General features: G+C 39.8%; 1 protein-coding gene across 2 annotated transcripts in view; it reads right to left on the bottom strand.

The window, feature by feature from the left end:
• Positions 1-1,129: 1,129 nt before the first annotated feature.
• GPALPP1 (GPALPP motifs containing 1) overlaps positions 1,130-20,464 on the bottom strand; it is a 68,460-nt gene continuing 49,125 nt past the window's right edge. Inside the window, exons 3-9 of one of the 2 annotated variants that reach the window (XM_019500493.2) lie at positions 20,053-20,145; positions 13,138-13,246; positions 8,015-8,149; positions 7,634-7,798; positions 7,106-7,204; positions 3,983-4,222; positions 1,130-3,523 (exon numbers count right to left, since the gene is read on the bottom strand). In XM_019500493.2, coding sequence (XP_019356038.1) covers positions 4,004-4,222; positions 7,106-7,204; positions 7,634-7,798; positions 8,015-8,149; positions 13,138-13,246; positions 20,053-20,145 — 820 coding nt within the window. In that variant the 3' untranslated portion in view covers positions 1,130-3,523; positions 3,983-4,003. Of the gene's footprint in view, positions 3,524-3,875; positions 4,223-7,105; positions 7,205-7,633; positions 7,799-8,014; positions 8,150-13,137; positions 13,247-20,052; positions 20,146-20,464 lie in introns of those variants that run through there. The other variant, XM_006260682.4, reaches the window with a different exon arrangement.

Here is a 20,464-nt window from a genome sequence, read left to right as displayed (position 1 = left end):
CTTACAACCATCAAAAAACAGTGTGTTCTAAATTGGGAGTAAGTTCTAAGGACTATCATTAGTTATTCAGAAGGCATCAGAGTTAAGACTTTGTGCGCACCTTAGTTTGGTAAACTGATTTTTTTAAGCAGTGGTTTTCAAACTGTTCTGTGGAACCCTGGGGTTTTGCAATAGGTCATTAGGGGGTCTGCAGAGATTGAGGGTAATGACAGAGGGGACTGGCAGCTTCATAGCCCATGGAGCCAGGGGTAAGTGGTGCAGGGCAGAAAAATGATATGAAAGAGTTCTGTAAAGTTTGAAAACCACTGTTTTAAAGCTTATTGCCATCTTGACTTTTAATATACTGCCAGTGTCATTTTGTATGCTGTTAGTACTAACCTTGTAAGACATTAAATGAAAACAAGAAATTTCCACAGAGAACAAATTACTCTAAAAGGCAATTCCCAGAATCTTCTGACCAGGTTTGAAACAATATTTTTAAACTGAGAGGAAAAAAAAATTCTTCTGGACAGAAATGCATTGCTGAACATGAAAATCCCAAATGATGGTGCTATATTGACAATCTTAAATACATCCTTATTTAAAGACCAAAATTACATTCTCAGAGCCAAAGGTAACCGTTTCCTTCAATACCTATTATTTGTGAGATGCACACATCAGCAAGAAAAACTGACCTGATTAGCACACGTCCCATCTGTAATTGGCATGCAAAGAAAGGCTCCCCAATGTGTTTATTTTGGGAAGTGGATGACACCACCTTCCTTGGGGATCTATCACCTTTTACTGTATTCAATTCAGGTAGTTATTTGGGACCTTTATCATCATCTCTCAATGCCTTGTGGTGAAGACATAAAATCATAAATGGTTTCCCTGAAACATCCTTAGCCTCCTTAGTTGTTCCCTCCAACACAGACGATTCACCAGCTGCATGTTGGTCCTGTACTTATCTTCTTATTTTCTCATTATATTCCAATATCCATCTTGAAAATTCTTGTTATCTTTCCCTACTTTATACCTTACCTGCAACAGGATACATTTCTTTCTTTTAGTTTCACTCTGGTCTGAATTTCCAAATTCAAATCAGATTCACATCTTAAACACTGCAATCCACAAAAGGAGGCTACCACTGTTAAATACCACTGTAATTTGTTTTTAATGAATGCATAAAAAAATTCTTTAGAGCTCCATAACACAAAGATAAGTATTTTAAACCCAGGATTATGCATTCTCCATGTTCACTTAAACCAATCTGTTATATACATTTTAGAAGCTGTTATGTACATTTTAGGAGCTGGTTACCAGAAATGATGCTCAGTAATTATTCCAGGGATTTTTTTTCCCCCCATGTACTAAAATGCTGGTCTTTAAAATGAAATTCTGAATATCACCCAGTAGCATTTCAACAAAAAATGCTTTTCAGCTTGCCCATCTCTTCACACAAAAGCTTACTGAGCTTGTAATTTACTGAGTTACTGTTTATTTTAATGAGTGTTCTAGGAGATGATCTGGCATTGGTAGGAGGAGATTAATTTGTGTATTAATACAACTCAAAAGTTCACTCAATTTACACACAGTAATGAAAAGCTTAATTTAAAACTCAACATTTCCACTTTTTCCCCTGCTTGAGTTTACATCACATACTTCATCAAATCCAGAATGAGGGGCTTCAGAAAAAAACAAATTAATCAGATCAAAGAAAATGATTTGCCTAACTTGCTTCAGTCAGTCCTCCTTGATGTGTGGGATACACATTTCTAATTACTGAACCCTTGATGTAATACACAGTCCTTGAAATGCTGCATTTGTGCTGCTGTAGCCCAAGGTCCGTCACTTTTCATAACAACCCTCCACTTTTGTAACTTAAGACTCAAATTCAAATGCAACTCCCACAACAAGTCAATCACAATGTAGCCATTGACCTCAGTGAGAGATGAACTTCAGTACTCAGTGACACACTTCATGGCAACGGGACTCGTTCATGTCAGTAGTCCTATTGTCCCGTGACTGGGAACTACTTAATTTCAACAAAATTCATCTCTCAGGTGTAACATGACATTAGATACTGAAGTATCCATTTCCTAACTGCACCCTGAGAAGCATTTTCTGTGGGCCACAGAGAACTCTGGTCACGTGACATTACATTTTTCTCTTGGCTTTTGGCTCTACATCACACTGAAAGTTAAGAATATATTACTTTCCTAATGTTACATTTTGAAATGAGCAATTTAGTAGCTGCTGTAGGAACGTTTTCTATTCCCTAACGTTAGAAGAGGTGATGCTTCCAGGCATGAAAGGAAACTGAGAAGTTCAAAAGACAATATCCTTACTAAGAGGTACTGTGCTGTGAGAAAAACAAAGCTACTGACACAAAGATTTTGTTCAAACTCTCCTCAAAAATCTTAAAAGCCTTAATTCAAAACCAACCGATGCTAAAAGACATTTTTGCAGAGAAGACTAAATTGTTTCTCTATAATTGTTTCCAAAACAATTTCATTTTAAAAATAGTCAAAGAGTGTGCACATAAACATTAACTTTTTGCATTAAAAAAATAACAATTTCCAGCCTATTTTAGATACATGCTCAAGATCTATGAATTAATTCAATATACTAATGACTAAAAACATGGCAGCATATGGTATGTTAGGTTGATATATTAAGGTAAATAAACCTGGATCTAGCACATCACTGAAGCTCTTCTTGAAAAATGGCACGAGCCATACTATAGTTAACATATGCTATGAGGATGCACATTACCTCCAAAGGAGTCATTAAAATCTATTATATCAAACTGTGTACATAGACAGGGATACCCTTTGTTCCTTTCAATACTTCCTTAAAAAGGACAATATTTAAGCTCATATATTCCATTTTAAAATACAATAAAAAGGAGTTAATATTGATAATACAGGTTTGCACTTTTGCTTCCACTTTTATACCATAAAGAGTAATAAAACAGTAACAGAACATCTTTGAAAATATGAATGTGCTGGGCTGGATTTTCAGATTTAATTGCAAGATTCTTTCTTCTGAAAAAGTATGAGTATGTTCTAAAAGACAATTGCAATGGCATCATTATGCTTCTTGCTTATGTTCTGATTACCAAATCACATTTGTTCAGTTATAAATCAATATGAATTTTCTGACTGAGAAGTCCCGCAAGTTTAACCCAGGTTCAGAGCTAAATTGGGTTTTCATACATCACTATTAACAAAAAAGATTTACAGACCAAATTAGGCCTTGTTTTACACTTGTGTAATCCCGAAGAAGGCTATCAGAATCGCACGTCAGATCCTACACCTTGAACATTGCTTTGAAACCAAGAAAAAAAAAAGATAAAAATCTTTAAAATGTATTACATACAATATTTAAAGAATTATATATACATAAACACGTACACACACGGACTTCATTTCAGAAAAGCACTACCTTGTTATAAGGTGAAAGCTGCCATATAGTTAATACTTCCCAGCAGGAGCTCCGGTAGGCTCCCAATTCAGAACTCAAAGTCTGGATTCAAAGTCTCCTGAAAATCAACAAGAACATTTCTATGGATTTCCATGGGCTTTGACTTAGGACCCATGAGCAGGTCTTAGAGAACAGCAGGAGAGAACAGAAAAAGAATCAACACAATTGTGAAGTCAGTTGTGTTGCCTCTTACTTGCACATACACACACTTTACTTCCAACTACACCACTGATATTTTGACCACTGATATTCTGAAGTGGCCTAGCACATTAAAAAAAAAAAAATTATAGAGCTTAATTAACAGCAGCTATGTAATACATACGAACTCCTCTTTATCTATTTATTTTGGCTTAAGTGTCTTTCCTACATGAAGTATTTACAGGTAGGGAAAAGCAGCTCTCAGATCCATATTCTTTGTAATCATTAAGATATTTATTTTGCGTACAAATAGAAAAAGATATTTACAGAAAAGGTACTTAAAATACTGAAGAAATACTTAATGTTTAATATACTTCACCTCAACTTCATGTCTTTTGCATTATAGAAACATATTGCTTTTGCTATGTTCAAATTTGGTGTTTAGCTCTCTGGATTTCTTGATAAGAGCCTTCTTCTGAGCTTCGTCAAATCGATTGACTTGGAGGTCCTGATCTCGATCAAACGGCCTTCTCTCTTGAGGCTTGTTCTTATCTTCTGTGGCTTTGCTCTTTAATTTTTTGTGATGCATATCCATGAGAGATTCTGGTCTCTTTGAGTCCTGGAAAAGAACAGGGAGCAACAGGAAAGAGTGAACACTGAAGGATGTTGGTGAAATATAGTGTACATAAGGATTACAATAGCCAAGAGTTACAATGGTTGTGAGGGATTTCCAAAGGACAAAAATTTAAGTAATTGGAATACACATAAAAAAATGAAATTCAGCATAAACAAGTGGGGCATGTCTACACATGCAGGCATGTGCGCTTGCAGCAGCTCTAATAAAACTGGCACAAATTTGAGCCGGGGACTTTTGCCTTGGTGCACGTGCTTGGACATGCACTTTGATGTGGGGCAAGTTGTGCCACTTGGGGCAAAATAACCCTGCCCAGCTCCTCCTGGATCTGCAGCCAGGGGGAGCTAGAGCCCGGGACCAGCACCTGTGCTGGCTAACAGAGTTCCCTGCATCCTCTACCTACTGCAGCAGTCTGGCAGTGGGAGTTGTTGCCTGGCTATGACCTGCTGCCATCTGCGATAGCATGTGGCCCCAAGGCTGCATGCCTGCCAGACTGGATAGGGACTGCATGGCTGCAGTGGACTGTGGCTGCAAAGCTGGCCTTTGTGTGGCACTACTGCCATGTGTGCTGCCGCCCTGCCATCTGGATAGCTATCGCCCAGAAGATGTTCTCAGCATGGTGGCCTGCTTTGAATTGTCAAAGCATGCCTTCCTGGCCACCTGAGGTCAGCCACCTCCTGCTGGGTCCCAGGTACCAGCTGTGAGATGGCTCCTCTGCCTGGGTCCTGCCACTTGCCTCACTAGCAGGAATTCTGGTGTTCCCCAATTAAAAACTGCAAAATCTCTGATAAAAAAAATCCTGAAGTCACTGTTTAAAATACCCCAAAATTAATGTTCTTCCACAATTAAAACAAAAGATCACTCTATATATGGCCCACTTTTTTTTGGGGGGGAGGGGGGGGAGAAGGGGGGGCAGTCTGATACCTGGATATCCACATATCAAATTTTGAGCCCACGCTGAAAATATGCAGCATGGGGAACATTTTTTTGGTCCCAGTGTGAATCTTGCTATGTCTCAAACTGCTGTGAGATGTGGCAAGAGGCACGTGCAGGCTCATCTGGATGCGCCTGTGTAGAGTAATTCTGATTAGAAAGGAGTTTAAATCTAGCTGCATTTACCAATGAGTTTTAAAATCAGTTTTTACATTAAATATCTAGGTGTCATTGTGAGGAAATAACTAAATAGTCATGACAAAAAAGAGCTTTGTAAAAACAAGTACAAAGAAGTTCAGTCCCAATTCAGGAAATGCATAAACATGAGCTCAACTAAATGTGTCATTACTCTGCTTAAGTTGTCATGTCTATTTACTTGCACAAAGTTAAGAACATGCTGAAACATTGCTGAATGAGGGAATTATGTAGTGTTTGTTAAAGACCCCAATTCCATTGTCACAGAAAATATTTGTAAAATTTCTATTGGCTTTAACAAGAGTAGGTCTGATCCCAAACTAGGTATGCTGCAGTCCCCTTTACAAAGGCAAAATGGGTACATCTCTCTGTGGTGACCCAGTTCCTTGCACTCCCAGCTCCTGGCAAAATAGTGTAGAGGCCAGGGACAAACTGGTCCTCTGTTTGTAAACACATCTGCATACATCTGTTTTGTGTTTTTCTAAGAAAATCAATAGGAAAACAGGATATTTCTTTAAAAGTTCATTTTTCCTCATTGATACTTATTTCCCACCTGCAGTCACAATCTTCCACTTGTGCCATCAGAAATGGTTGCTGTGGCAATCAAAGCATAGACCAGATTCGTTCCAGATTTAACTCCCCCAATTTCAAGAGAGTTACAATAGAAGACAAATGTGGTACTATCACCACAAACATTAAGACACAATTTTAATGACAATATGTATGACAACGTTCTTGGTGGAAGTCAAAGGGGAAAAAAGGCTAAAAAAACAACATAAGAATTGTTCTCTAAGCAAAATATTCTTCAATATTTTCTAAGAGACATCAGCTAACTTTAAAAAATAGTAAATGTGTACGTAATAAGGAAAGAACATGAAATGCAATTTTATATATAAAGCAATTCTAAATCCACAGCTGAACTAAAAGTAATAAATACAGAAAACTGGAAGTTAACAGCTCTGGATTTTAAACTCTGCAAATCAAAACAGATATCATCTAATGAATTGCAAATACATTTTTTGAAGTGCTAGATAAAATTAAAATCTTGTCATCTAAGCCAAGTGGTGGTTCCCAAATCAATTCTTTTCTCTTAGGATATTTTACTGTCTTCTGCAAGATTTCAGGCCCCTAATTCAGGGGAGAATAGAAAACAGAAGCCTTAAGGCAAATAAAACTCTACAAGTTGAAATCAGGGTGGGTGGCCAAGGGCCACATACAACTGTGAAGCTGATACCGAGGTCAGACTTTTAATGACCAGTCTTTGATTAAGAAAACTGCAAATGCTTCTGAAATAATTGAATATTTTACCAGAAAATGTTACCAGAAAAGTAGATATAGTACTGATTTATTTAGCATGCTGAGTATCCTTTCTGCCTGTTTGTATTTTAACCTTATAATTAAACCCATGTAATGGTTTCCCCTCCTCCATTTTTTCTAGAAATTCCTGTAATTTGGCAAAGAATTTCATGGTTTGAACTGAAGCTGTCTATTCTCAATGACAGAAGTTCTGACTTAGGACTAAAATACAAAGGGAAATTCACACATGCTCTCTCTCTCTCTCCAGCAGCAGTTTAAGACCCAATACTATTCTTGCTGACTGCCTTAAATGCCAGGCAGTTTGGGCCTTAAAAGAGAAGAATATCATGGTATCACCATAGAAACCAACAGCGCTCAGATGAGAAACAGAAAGAGTGACGAATTAAAGGAAACATGGGAAAAGCAATTTGCTTTTACACTTACATTATATGAAGATACTTGCTCAGCCAGTCTCTTGTCCCTCCTCGAAAATACAATTTCTTCATCACCCTTACTGGTTGACTTCTTTGCCTCATGCATTTCCTGATGAATGGAAGCAGATTGCAAGTATTAGTAAGCAGTACACTTCAAGCAACAAAGAAGTCTATATTTAAAATGTAAAGGGAGCAAGCCAAGATGAAGCTTTTGTATCTCTGCCCATCAGGCATTTTTGTCCAGCTTGATTAAAAAAAAAAAAAAAAAAAAAGCATACAAGCCTCAATGTAATTGGATGTTCATTAAACTGATACAGAATTGACTTCACTTGTTGTTGGCGAGAACAAGAAAGAATTTTACTCAAAATGGATATTCTCTAACCTTCAGGTCTGAACTGTGTGTGTGAGGTAAGTAATGAGAAAACTTCCTTTAGGCTTTCCTGAATGGCTGAGGCAATCTTCAGTTTATTTTCTCAGTCTTCTCAAGTACTAACAACATATATCATCTGCATGTCTATACAAATGATTAAATACTCACTTTGGCTTTCCTCTCTCTGTCAGCTGGAGTATCTGTCCAAATTGATCTATCTCCTGATTTGTCATCAGCTCTTCTCTTGAAAGTTCTTGGACCCAATCCAAATTTTTTCAATTCTGGTGGAAGCTCCGTCATCCAAGATTCCCTTGTAACTCGCTTGGACCCATCCTTTAAAGTAAAAAAAAAAAAAGAAAAAAAAAAAAGAAAAAAAAAAGAAAAGAAAAATATTGGAACCAACCCCACCATCCTGTAGAAATTATGACTCTTTCTGGTTACCATCTCTTCTTAAAAGCCACAAGAAAAGTACAACTGGAAAAGATTCAAAGAACTGCTAACAGATCAGGAAAATAGCACAGAGTCAGCAAAATTATTTATAAAACTTACATTGTCTGTACAAGTAAGCTTTTCTTTCATTCTTTGAGCTCTGTATTCAAACTCTCTAGTGACATCAGATTCCACTGGTCCTTTGGCAGGCATCGGACCTATGAGATCATCGTCCTCTTCACTACTATCTGTTGCCTTTCAAAAATAAAATATGAAACATCCATCAAACACAGGAATAGAATAATAGCTCCATAAAATGTAAATTATTTGATCTAGTAGTTCAGATAGTCTATTCAGTAACTCAATAGCTTGTTTTACTTCATGCTGAGAAATGACAGAGGGGCTAGAATATGTGCATGTGGCAAGCATACACCCAAAAGTTGTGTTAAAGCTTCTAGGAATACTGACCAACATTTTTAAGCAGCCATGTTGTTTTAGTTCTGTAACTCCCATTGCCTTTCAAAGAAATCACACAATGTCTAATACTTATACTTCTGAATGCATCATCCCTTGTGGTTTCCCAGACCTGAGGATGGGAACTTTGTGCCCAAAAGCTCATTTAACAGCTCTCTTGACTATATATTGTATTCACCTGAATCCAAGACAATCCCCTGATAATTAGATTCTATCCATGGAAAATGTATAAGTATGTTATAATTTTCCATGTACAGAGTCTGATTATTGGAGGATATAGTCTTAAAATTTGTCTTTATGACTGCAGCATGGGGAGAAATATGGCGGGGGGAAAAACGTGTTCCCCTCCCCCCCAAACCTCTGCCTCCCGGCAGCCTTGGGCCACCACCCCCTCCACCCCCCTTCCTTCATCCTCAGGTCTCGCCCCCTCCTTCTTCCCCACAAACCTCCTCCTGCTTACCTTTGCTCTGGCACTAGCAGGCTCTGTCCCCACTCCATCCTGGGGCACAGTGCATGGCCCCAGCCTGCTCCTTGAGCAGTGTTGCAGAGCTGGCAACACTGCTACAGGGCTGGACTGGGGCTATGCTCCATGCCCTAGGTTGGAGCAGGGATGGAGCCTGCTGGCACAGAGTAAGGTTAAGGGTAGGGAGGGACAGTGGGAGCAGAAGCTACAGCAAGGGAAGAGGAAAGGGGAGGAGGGCAGGGGTCCAAGGCTGCGAGGGGGCAGAAGCAGCATGGAGGCAGACAGGGTGGGCAAGCGGGGGCTTGAGGTTGCCATAGGGAGAAGCAAGGGTTGTGGACACAGTAGGGGTACAGGCAGTAGCTGCAGCTGAAATCACAGCCCGCCCCCCCCCCCCCCCCCCCTCATACTCGATTGTAAAACAAGAGGCTATTCCCCTGTGTTAAATGGGCGAAAAAAATCTTGTCTTGGAATAAAGTAAATACAGTAGTTTGTCCAATAAAGAGATATTGCCAAACAAATCTTTCCCCTTGTGGTTAAGAGTGTGCTTGCCAGAGAGAGATTAATAAATATTTTATCATGTGTAGAATTCCTACCAGTAGGGTGATATCATTATCTCTTAATACTCTGCTCATACCCCTGTAGCTCACCAGCCATTAAGATTAGAAACAATTCAAGGGTACATATACAACTGTAATATTATAAGCATCCGGTATCTTTATTCATTACATTTAAACTTATCCCTGTAAGTATGTATGGTGTTTTATGGATAATATTGTATAAAATAAATGCGAACTCTAAAGATTTTAGAATTTGACCCAAACTTAAAACTGTGGGGATGCCATGGAGGATGACAGCAGACAAAGGGAGGGGCAGAATGAACAAAGAAATGCGCAGAATATGCTTATGGACTGGCTTCACTGGTACTGCTGTGTTAGTATTAATATTTCTTTTGTTTTAGAATTATTAGTATTTTGTATCAGTATTTCTTTTAAATTACCTGCCAACATTTCTTATTGTGCAAGGCATCGTACTGTTTGAAGGACTGGATATGTCAGCTTTGAGAGGATGCTGAAAGGAGTAAATGATAAAGGGTTCCAGGTGACCTGGGAGAAGGCATAGAGGTCTTCCTGGGTTACAGACCCAAGTACCTGGGTGAGGGAGGCAAGAACTGGCAAGCCCAGATTCTGAGCTGGCAGCCAACTAAGAACAAGATTTATGAAGGGTCAAAGAATGCAGAGAGCTAACTAAGTGAGGATAAGGACCTTGAGACTCATGTGCAAGTGGACATGGGGCTTATGAAGTAGGGAGATGTAAGCAATTTGGGGTAGTTTTGGTTTTGCTGTGTTGAGGTAAGGGACATTCAAATGGTGACTACAACACTGGCAGATTCAAGGATGAATAGACTGGCTAAATAGCCTTAATGTTCCTGTGTAAAACAGAGGCTGTTAAAACTGATAAGGTCACAGAGAGATAAGAGAAAGGAGTCATCAAGGAGATAACCCTGGTAGAAAATGCCATCTAAGGGGGGCAGGATAAGATAGGAACACTGGAGAAGCAGCCAAAGAGGTAGTATAATTGAGCATAAGAGGTAGTATAATTAAATATAAGAGACATAGTATAATTATAAAAGCTAAGGAGAAGGAAAGATGGCAAAGAATTGAAAAGGATGGTGTGACTGACTGTACCAAATAAAGCCAAAGGTCTGGAGGACAAATTTGATTATCTATTTATGACCATAACAAGCTAGGTGCATAATGGCATTTCTTCTTGTCATTTTACTCAAAGCTTTCAGATTCATATCCTGACTACTGAAAAAGATACCATTTGCAATATTGCTTTAACTTATTATTTCAAACACAAAAAAGATGTTTTTGGGGTGGGGTTGGTGGCTGGAGGATGGTTAATAAAGAAAATGGAATGCTTTCATAATAAATTATCTTGAACCAGTTCACATCATAAGATGAAGAAATGTCATTGAAGAAGTCTGCCTCATTTCCTCTCTAGATGCAACTCATTCCACTACCTCCTGACCACCCCCCACTAGATGCAATTAAACAAAACATAAAAAATTCCTAAGTACAGGATTTAGACAAATCAGTACACTTAATTTACACTGCATAGTCAATGCAGTACAAACTGCTCTGAAGATAATAGGATGTATTATACCTGGCAATAAAAGGATCATGAAAAGCAGCAACAGATTAAAAAAAACCTGAACTTTTAGTTTGTTAGCTAGAAAGATTACCTCAATAAATTAGATTTCCACACAACACTTTTCAACTAACACCTAATTTGCCTATTTGGCAATGGAGGACTTCTTTGTTTGGGAAATGTATAAACAGCCTGATTTTAACATCTATGCCATGAAAGATCTGTCATTGTGATAAGTGGCTTAATCATTATTTGCAGTTATAAATGATGAGTATCTTAAAATGTCAGACTATCACTCTTCATTATAAATTATGACAACACTCGCTGTAGGAGGTGGTAGAATGATACCTACCCAAAAAGTACTGCTAAAAAAACAAAACCAAAATCCAAAAACAAAAACAAAAACACCACATACTAAGTCCCAGAGCAGAACTACCCTTCTGCCGGGTTATATTAGTTGGTAGTATTTTGGAGCCTTACACCAAAAATGTTACACACACACACACACACACACACAAAAAATAAGGAATAACTGGTGCAAACAAATACCAACATTTAAATGGGAGTATCATTTTGTTTTATTGGTATACCCCTAGCAATGTTTTTTAATGCATCATACCAGGGCACCTTCCTTAGTAGTGCACATGCTGCTGTGTAGTTTGGATCCCTGCTGGGTTACAGGCAGCATAAACAGGCCAGTCATTGGAGAGAGACAGCAAGAAAGGAGAGACAAAAGTACAATCATGAAAATCAAGACTTTGAAATTAAAGAGAAGAATATTTTGAAAGTAAAGAGAAGACAGAGCAACCAAGGCAATGGGGAAAGGGCAGAAGGAAAGACTACTTTCCACTCCAAAGCATGCCAGTTCTTTTGGAGATGACTACAAGGAAACTGCGAAGTACATCTGCCCTTTTCTGTTTCTTCATGACGGATAAAAACAACAGGAGAAACATGTCAATTTTTCAGTTATTTTTTAAAGACAGAATTCAGGTCCCAACTATCATGAAGGCTATGGTGATTGAAGAACCAAGTGACACTGACGTGATAAAAGACGAGAGCAAATGAGAGGACCTGAAAGCTTTTGAGAGATTGTTAAAGACTGTAGGCCAGTGGCTCCCAACCTTGGGGGGTGACCCAAATCAGGGTCGTGGGGGGGTCTGCCCCTCACTCTGCCCCTCCTGCCTGCACAGTTCACACAGCTCTCACCACTGTTGCCCCCTGTGATCCCACTCAGCCCAGGCGCAGCTGGGAATAAGCGAGTTGGTTGCACGGGCCACAGAAAAAAAAAAAAGGTTCAGAGCCACTGCTCTAGTTTTTTCTCTTAATACACATTTAGCTCGTGCCCAATGCGCACAATGGGAAAACAATGTTTTTGTTAGAGATTTATAAGCCCTGCACCTTCAGTGATGGTGGGAAAGCTTGCCCTAACTATACTCTAATATCTATTTTAATAGGTTGCATCGCCTCCGTGAATCTACTAAAAAAATCTCTTGAGTATAGCATCACACCATTCCCACTGCAGGAAAGCATATTTTCCTGGAAGATGATGTTCAGTTTGGTAAGCAACCCCAGACTGCTGCCTCTGTTTATGGCCAGAACTGGTGTTTGTCACTGGGTGGCTGGCAGCGTCCCTTGTCCCTCGTTATTTCAGAGCTGTTGACAACTGTTGCTCTGAGGCTTCTAGAGATGTAGTTTAGATGCTATCAAACCACAGTGAGGAAGTGATATCATTTTTAACCGTTCCCATCCTAAATACAGGGAAAGATCCTGAGTTGCACAGAAAGGAAGCCAATACCATTTTGCCTGGGCTTTGCTTACGTTTTGGGGCCTCAAAAAAGAAGAGGTGTTTGAATTTGACAGCAATAACCTCTGATGGCAAGTTATTACTAGCCAAAGAAAGAAAGGAAAATGTCAGGGGAAGTCTGACCATAATTAAATAGCCCTGGATGTTCTGGGTCAGCCTTTTTGAAGAAGCAGATTTCTGATCCTCCATATCACAGAAGTTAAAAATGAGGGAGACACTTTCTAAACACAGAGTTAGACAATCTCCATTCTGAAAAATGAATGTTGGATCAGACTATTTTTGTCAAAATGTTTCAGGTGTACATAGGGTATGAATACAAAATGGATCTACGACTTTTCAGTTTTCACAAACCTGGGAACTGAATTGTGGAGGAACAGAAGGTCCTACGGGACAGCTGTTCTCCTCAGAGTCTTGTGAAGGTTTCCTAAACCCAGGTGGCAATGCAGGACCTATAACAGGCCTCAAAGAGAGGGAAAAAAATAATGTTTTTAAACTAAGAAAATAAAATGACATATCAGCATGAAAAATACACTAACAGTAATAACTTTCTAATGTCAGCAAAAGGAAACAACATACCACTAGGTTAAGAGGCTCAAACCAGTTGAGATGAGGCAGCTGTTTTCTATCCATATAAAAGGGGGCACACACACCCCACATATCCATTTTCATATTCCAGGAAGACCACTGCATGAAGATGAGATGCATGGGGGGGAGGGGAGGGGAGGGGAGGAAGCACTAAGAGGGGAGTAGTCAGCAGTACTTCCGTCCACCCACAGCTACCTTCATGGGAGCACTGAAGCCTGGGGAGAGTCAAATGAACCCTTTAACTTTCTACAGATGTAACGAGAGAGGAATGAGAAGGAGCTCTTCACTCCATGAGGTCTGTAGGTCCTCAGGAGTGCACAAGCTGACCAGCCCTCCTCAGTATTTGCTGATGAGCCCAGTAGCATGTTAGATTGTACTGCAGGGGAAGAGAGGAATAGAAAAAAAAGCCTAAGCAAATTTGTTGCTGTCAGGCCCACTATCGTGCCCATTCACTCTCCTCTGCTGAAGAGACTCTCAAAAATGATGAGAGAAGCTAAAAAAAAAAACAGAACAAAACAAAAAACCCCCCCAAAAAACACAGAGAATGCTCAGGACACATTTTTTAAAGGGAACGCCAGTAGAAACCTGAACTGTTTAAAATATTGTAAATTTGATGTGTCGTACTAAATCTCTATTTAATTCATTCCTTATTATTTACCCTTATGAGTCTCAGTCCAAGTTTTTGTGCAATCAAACATAGCACATTTAATTGCACTAATTTTGCTCTTTTATTAAATCCAGTATAATCTAATAAGTAAAGCCATGCAGAAGGGAACCTACTGCCAGGATTTGAAAGAACACCCTTCGGGCATATGTTAGTCAGAGGGTTAAACCTAGTAGCTGAAGGTAGACACAGACAAGAGCTGTGTGTGCCAGGGCATCTATCAGTGAGGGTCTGGGCAATCCCAAGTGAGAAGCCCAGGGTACTGGAATACTTGTGTCATAAATGAGTAAGGTATTTTCCTGCTGGCATATCCAGTCTATCCTGGACACTATCCTGGCCTGCTCCATCTTTCATTTCAGCCTTTAGCTTAGTTTGCTAAATTTGAAACTCCACTTCCACCTAGCTGCTAGAAGACAGAAGCAACTTCTCCCCCCCCCCCCCGCTTTTTGCCTATTAAGGCCTTATCTATATGGGAACGGTTTTCAGTGCAACTTAAAAGGATGAATTTAAATTGATAATTGATGTGGATAAGTAGTTCTCAATGTTTTTAGATTCAATGCACCCTCCATAACTTTTCTACATTTAGTGGCACCCCATTTAATAACTAATTTCACTTATTTTTTGACAACAGATAAACAACACAGCAATTCTTCTGTTGCAAAGAACCCAGAAAGACCACAATAGGTCAGAATGTTTTCAATGCTGTGGATTCCTATTTGAAATCTCCAGGTTTATCCTATGAATCATGTAGGTATTTGTACACCTAACAGTGCTAGAAGTATTGCACAGCACCCTAGCCAAGAATCACTGATATAGATATTGACGCATTGATTTAATTTGGTATTAAAATGCCTTTCTTAGTTTAGCTTGGGGCAAGTTTTAAATTTATTCCCCTCTATTAAGCACTAGTGAGGCTACATCTGGAGTCCTGTGTCTGGACTACAAAAAAGATGTGGATAAATAGGAGAAAGTCCAGAGGAGGGCAACAAAAATGGTTAGGAGGGTGGGGTATATGCTGTATAAAGAAAAAAAAATGAGGGAACTGGGCTTATTTAGTCTGGAGAAGAAAAGACTGAGGGAGGAGAGCAGCCTTCAACTACCTGAAGGGTGGTTCCAAAGAGGATGGAGCTGGGCTGTTCTCAGTGGTGGCAATAACAGAACAAGAAGCAATGGTCTCAAGTTGCTGTAAGGGAAGTTTAGGCTAGAAATTAGGGAAAACTCTCTCACTAGGAGGGTAGCAAAACACTGGAACAGGTTACCTAGAGAGGTGGTGGAATCTCCACCCTTCAAGGTTTCTAAGACCCAGGTAGACAAAGCCTTGGCTGGGATGATTCTAGTTGAGAATGGCCCTGCTTTGATCAAGGGGTTGAACTAGACCTCCTGAGGTCCCCTCCAACCCTAATTTTCTACAATTCTATCAAGTCAAACTGAGAACAAAAAACACAACTTCCCCGCACAAAAAACCTCTAACACTGAAATAAAAGTGTCCACATGCCAGTGGTTGCATCTGTGTAACTTACAAATACAACCCATGAAACTTTTCCCTGCAAAGTGCAGGGATCAGCTGTCAAATCCTCTGCCCTTCTCCTAACTTCTGGGTTGCTCCAAGAAAGGGGAAGGAAAAGGGTTTCTAATACTCTATGCCTTCCACAGCCTCCAATTTTCTTCCCTGTGAATCTCTCTGTTGCTGCTCAGGGCTTACCTCAGGAGCTTGAAGCTGACATGATTCTTGGCATTTTCCTGACTATTAAAGTCTCTCTGAGGACCAAAGTGAATCTAAACAAAACCTTGTTAAATAGGCCCTGCTGCTGTCTGGTAAAGCCTGGAGAACATTCCACATACTCTTGACAGACAACAGTGCACCTGTCTAGAATGGCAGAAAATTTCAGATACAAAAGGGCAGGAAACCAGTTTTTAAATGAAACATCATTTCCTACAAATTTGATGCAATTAGAACCCAGAATCTGCTTGCAAAATTCTTATGAGCTGTATACAGGCATTCATTTCTAGCAGTGGAAATTTTTGAGAAATGTCCACTGCTGGAAATCGTTGCAGGAGACAGAACAATATAGGTGTTCAACTGGCCCCTCTCCCTTGCCTTCGAAGGTGTGGGGAGCAGAGGCCACCCCATTCTTTCCAGTCTTATGGGCCTGGAGTAGCCCCTGGGGGGGTGGGGCGCAGTAATGGGGGACAAAGACCCCAACCTGTTCTCCAGACCAGGCAGTCCCTGGCCTGGGGAAGAGGCAGAGCACATTGCCTACTGCTCCTTTCCCCTTCCAGAGCAGTCCCACAGGAAGAGGTGGGGACTGGAGCTGAGGTCGAAGCCCCTGGACACTTCTCATACCAGGGACTCCAGTGTGAGAAGCAGGTAGGGGTCTTGCAGTGCTGCCCACTGCACTCAGACTGAGCAGCAGAGAAAACTCCCCACCCATTCTTCACACAGGGGACTCCAGTCTTAGGAGAGGGTGGCAGCATCTTACCTACCCTGGTTCCCAGCCCCCAGGAATTAAATTCTGCCCCTTAAATTCTGCATTTAAAGCCCTGGGGACCAGGAACCAGGCCAGGGAAGCCTCCCTTGTCCTGGTCCCAGAGGCATTGCAATCCCTTCCTCTGCTGCACAACTACACAGCAGAGGATAAGGGGAAGCCAAAGAGAGCTGGTAAAGCAGTTCTCCACCCTTCTGCCTCTTCCTGAGCCAGTTCAGGATGGGAACTGCAGGGCAAAGCTTCCAACCTATTCCCTCCTGGTTTGGGGATGAGTCAAAGGAGCAACTGTTGCTGTTCCCCTCCCCTCCTGGACTAGACCGTAAGGGGATGGGCCAGCATTTTTTTTTTTGAGAGAACATCTGAAAATTTAGATCTTTTCCTGGAAGAGGCATTTTTCACCTGGGAGAGATTCAGTGAACATTTGTATGGCTTCTCATTTCTACTGGGTGAATGGCAATTCTCTCAATAGAAACTTGTATGTAGCCTTAGTACCCACTGGATTTTTCAGGCTTCAGCTGATGTTACAGTTGAAAAATGCACTCTTTCCCTGTCCTATGTTATTAATGCTTACCTCCTTCAAAGCACATAGATTTGGGGATAAAATGGCTCATATTTTTTCTTAAGCACAATGTGAATATTTTCAGGAAACTTATGAAAATTCAACCTAGTCTTTACAGCATTTCTGGAAAGTAATTACCTTTTGGACACTTCAGAAAATTCTTACACACACAAACACACACTTAAAAATTAGATTTTTTAACAAGCTGCACATTGTCGTATTTGCTGTTCTCATTAAAGAATTTATGTTTTGAGAAGTTTGGTAGAGACAGGTTTGAGAAACAAAGATGCTCTAAATCAGCAAATACATGAGAGTGCATAAGCAATATACTCACACGTAGTCATCAGCAAGTTATACATTTTGATACCCGTACTTTGAAATAAAGATGCCAGCATTCATTTCAATAATCATGGGCAGGGTTGTCAGTTTGCAATCTGCTATCAGCTGACCCTGCATGGGCAAGGAGGGCATAGCTGTATGCCCATGGACTAGCCCAGGATGGTAACTACAAATAGGAGTGTAAAAGGCTGATATCGCCAATATGGTAAAATAACCATCTGGAGCGTCCCTGCTCTGTGCAGGCTGCTTTGTAAGCCAGAAGCAGCATACATCTGTATGAGTGGGCTAGTTAGCTTGGAGGTGGGCTAATTAGTACTGCTAAGTGACAACACTAATGAGCCAAGCTGAAATGCCATGTGAGGCAGCTACCCTATCTCTGGTTTAAGAGACAACCCAGTTAGATCAGTGCAATGTGCTATGTTGGAGGCTACTGCTGCTGGGATAGTGATTCTATCACAGGTATACCAAAAAACTCTCCCTAGTCTTTCACTGGTGACTGATAAAACAGTGGGTCTATCTCCAATATACCAGTGTAATTAGACTGCTATGTGCATTTAGGGGGTGGAAGAAAGATAAGCACCCTCATCACCCTTCCCACCCTGTCCTGCACTTGCATGAGTTGAATGGCTCTGTAGATTCTGCTTTCTCAATGTATACTGAATGTAGTGGTATGACATACTACTGCAGGGAAGGAAGCAGGTGCCCCTCAAGTCAGCGCACAGATTGAGGCAGAGTCTTGTCTTGTATATTCAGTTAATACAAGTTAACTTTAACTGTGCTTGCTTTAGCTTGAAAAATTAGAAGTAAACAAGTAAACAGAAGTGAAACCTCTGGGGAAAAACCAGCAGACTTAAGTTGTATGCTTCTTTTAGTGATCTTGTTCACCTTTAAATGACTCCCTTCTCCTTGCTGTGGGCCTAATCCTGATAAAGCTCTCAGGATCCATTGTTGTAATCTTATGCTTGTATATTTATATACAATATTTATATGGCTAAATATTTTTTGTACGTATAAATCTTTTTTTCAGATATTTATTACTGTGATAATATCCAAGGAGCCAAACATGCCAGATCCTCTACAAATAAAAATGACTTTGACAAACTAAATCTGGGAGAAGGAGGGCCAGTAGTGTAACTAGGTGTGGGTAAGTGGGGCATCGGCTCTGGGTGCTGATTTAGAAGGGGCACCAGAACGGCCGCTCCCACTGAACTCAGCCCATACCGTGGCAACGGTAGCCTATTTATGGGGATGCAAGACTCTTGGTTACTCAGCACGTCCCAACCTTCCTGTCAACAGTCCCAAAATTCCTAGTTACTCCTGTGGAAAGGGCAACAAATCCATAGGTCATCTAAATGGTGGTTTTATAAAACCCCAAAAGAGTTTAGAAAATTATAAATAAAACCCACTTTCCTCAAATGCTGCCCAACCCACCTACAGAAGCTTGCCTGATTTCTCTGAGATATCACAGCAGAAAGGCTTTGTGAACAGAAATTCAGGAGGCAAGAAGGTAGTGGCCTTTCTAATGGAAATAAGTGCTGACATGCTGTATGTTATATTGACATAATTGCACGGATGAGCCATTGTTGTCACTCAACTATTTATCTTACTTCTTTTAAACTATACATGTGAAGACAATTTTACCGCATTATACATTTAAATCCAGAGAAGAAAATATCTTATTTCTTAATACTTAAGAATTTTCACTATTCGACTCAACACACATTCAATTACAGAACTTATTGCAGTTGGTAAAGCAATACCCAGAACTGTTTAGCAAAAGATGGGCTCATCTTCCTAGAAATGACAGTTAATACATTGGCTCATTTTATCTACTGATTCTTATTGCACCTAGGGAAGAAAACAGCAAAGATGAAAAAAATGCAAGTCTACAAGACCAATGAAAATTACAGTGGAATCTAAGAATGTCATCTTAAAAGTAGCGACTGAGTACAGAATAGCATTTTGTATTACACTATTAAGTATAGAGATCGATGTAAGAAGTACAGGGCTGTCAGATGCAGTCAACAAATTCTGAATACGAAATTAAGAACTAGCTTTCTTCAATAGGTATTTTTTAATTGTGTGCGGCTGAATGGGCTTTGTTTTTGACAAAGAGGCTAAAAACAATGTATTTTAACAAATACATTTAACCCTGTTTACATGTCAGTATGGAAAAAAATCAGTCATCACAATGCACCAACAGAATAACTAGTCTAGTAACAGGCCCAGGTGGTCTTCTGTACCTGAAGAGTTCACTGCAATGTGGGCTTGAAAAGACCACTATGATATTAGACAAGAAGCATAAACAGACCAATAAATATACAGCAATTAATATTTTGAATGCACACTCTTTTCAAGATTAATCTGAGATGAAAGAAATGTGAAATTCAAAATATGATCATACAGTTGTCATATTTTCCTTTTCTTTCCAACTTTCCATAGGGTACTAGGGGACTCTTGTACTTCATTTCAAAGGAACACTGCTGTTGTTCTGAACGATGTGAAGGAAGGAGTCTAATCACATAACTCTCAGGTGTACAGTTGAAGTGTTCAGTAATAGAGCCACAAAATATTTTATCTAAAATAATTATGTTTTAAGGAGAGGAGCCAGAATATTATTCCATTTTAATTACCTCTCTGGAGAATCATCCTCTTTTTTAAATCCAGGAGGAAGAACAGGTCCAAAAAAGCCATCACTGTCATCTTTCTGCACTCTCTTTGGTTTTCTGCAAATACAGTGATTTAGCTTAATAATTACCGTGACATAGATGGCAATTATCTACATTTTAAAAGGCAAAAAACAACATAAAATGATTTCAGAAAGCCTTGTGTACTAAATATCTTGCTGTTCCTATGGAAACAGAGCATAAGGATCTGAAATGCTATGGAGCAATTAAAAATTTGCTAGCAGGAACCATACTCTTAAACTACTCTGAGGTCTAAAAACCAAACCAAACCAAACCACACCACACCACATCAGTATTACTGGTGGAAAGAAAAAGACAACTAGTAACATGCTGAAATGCCATTTTATGTGCACATTTC

Source organism: Alligator mississippiensis, chromosome 1, assembly GCF_030867095.1.
Source record: "Alligator mississippiensis isolate rAllMis1 chromosome 1, rAllMis1, whole genome shotgun sequence".
Taxonomy (NCBI): Eukaryota; Metazoa; Chordata; order Crocodylia; family Alligatoridae; genus Alligator; species Alligator mississippiensis.
This window is presented reverse-complemented; position numbering and strand designations above follow the sequence as displayed.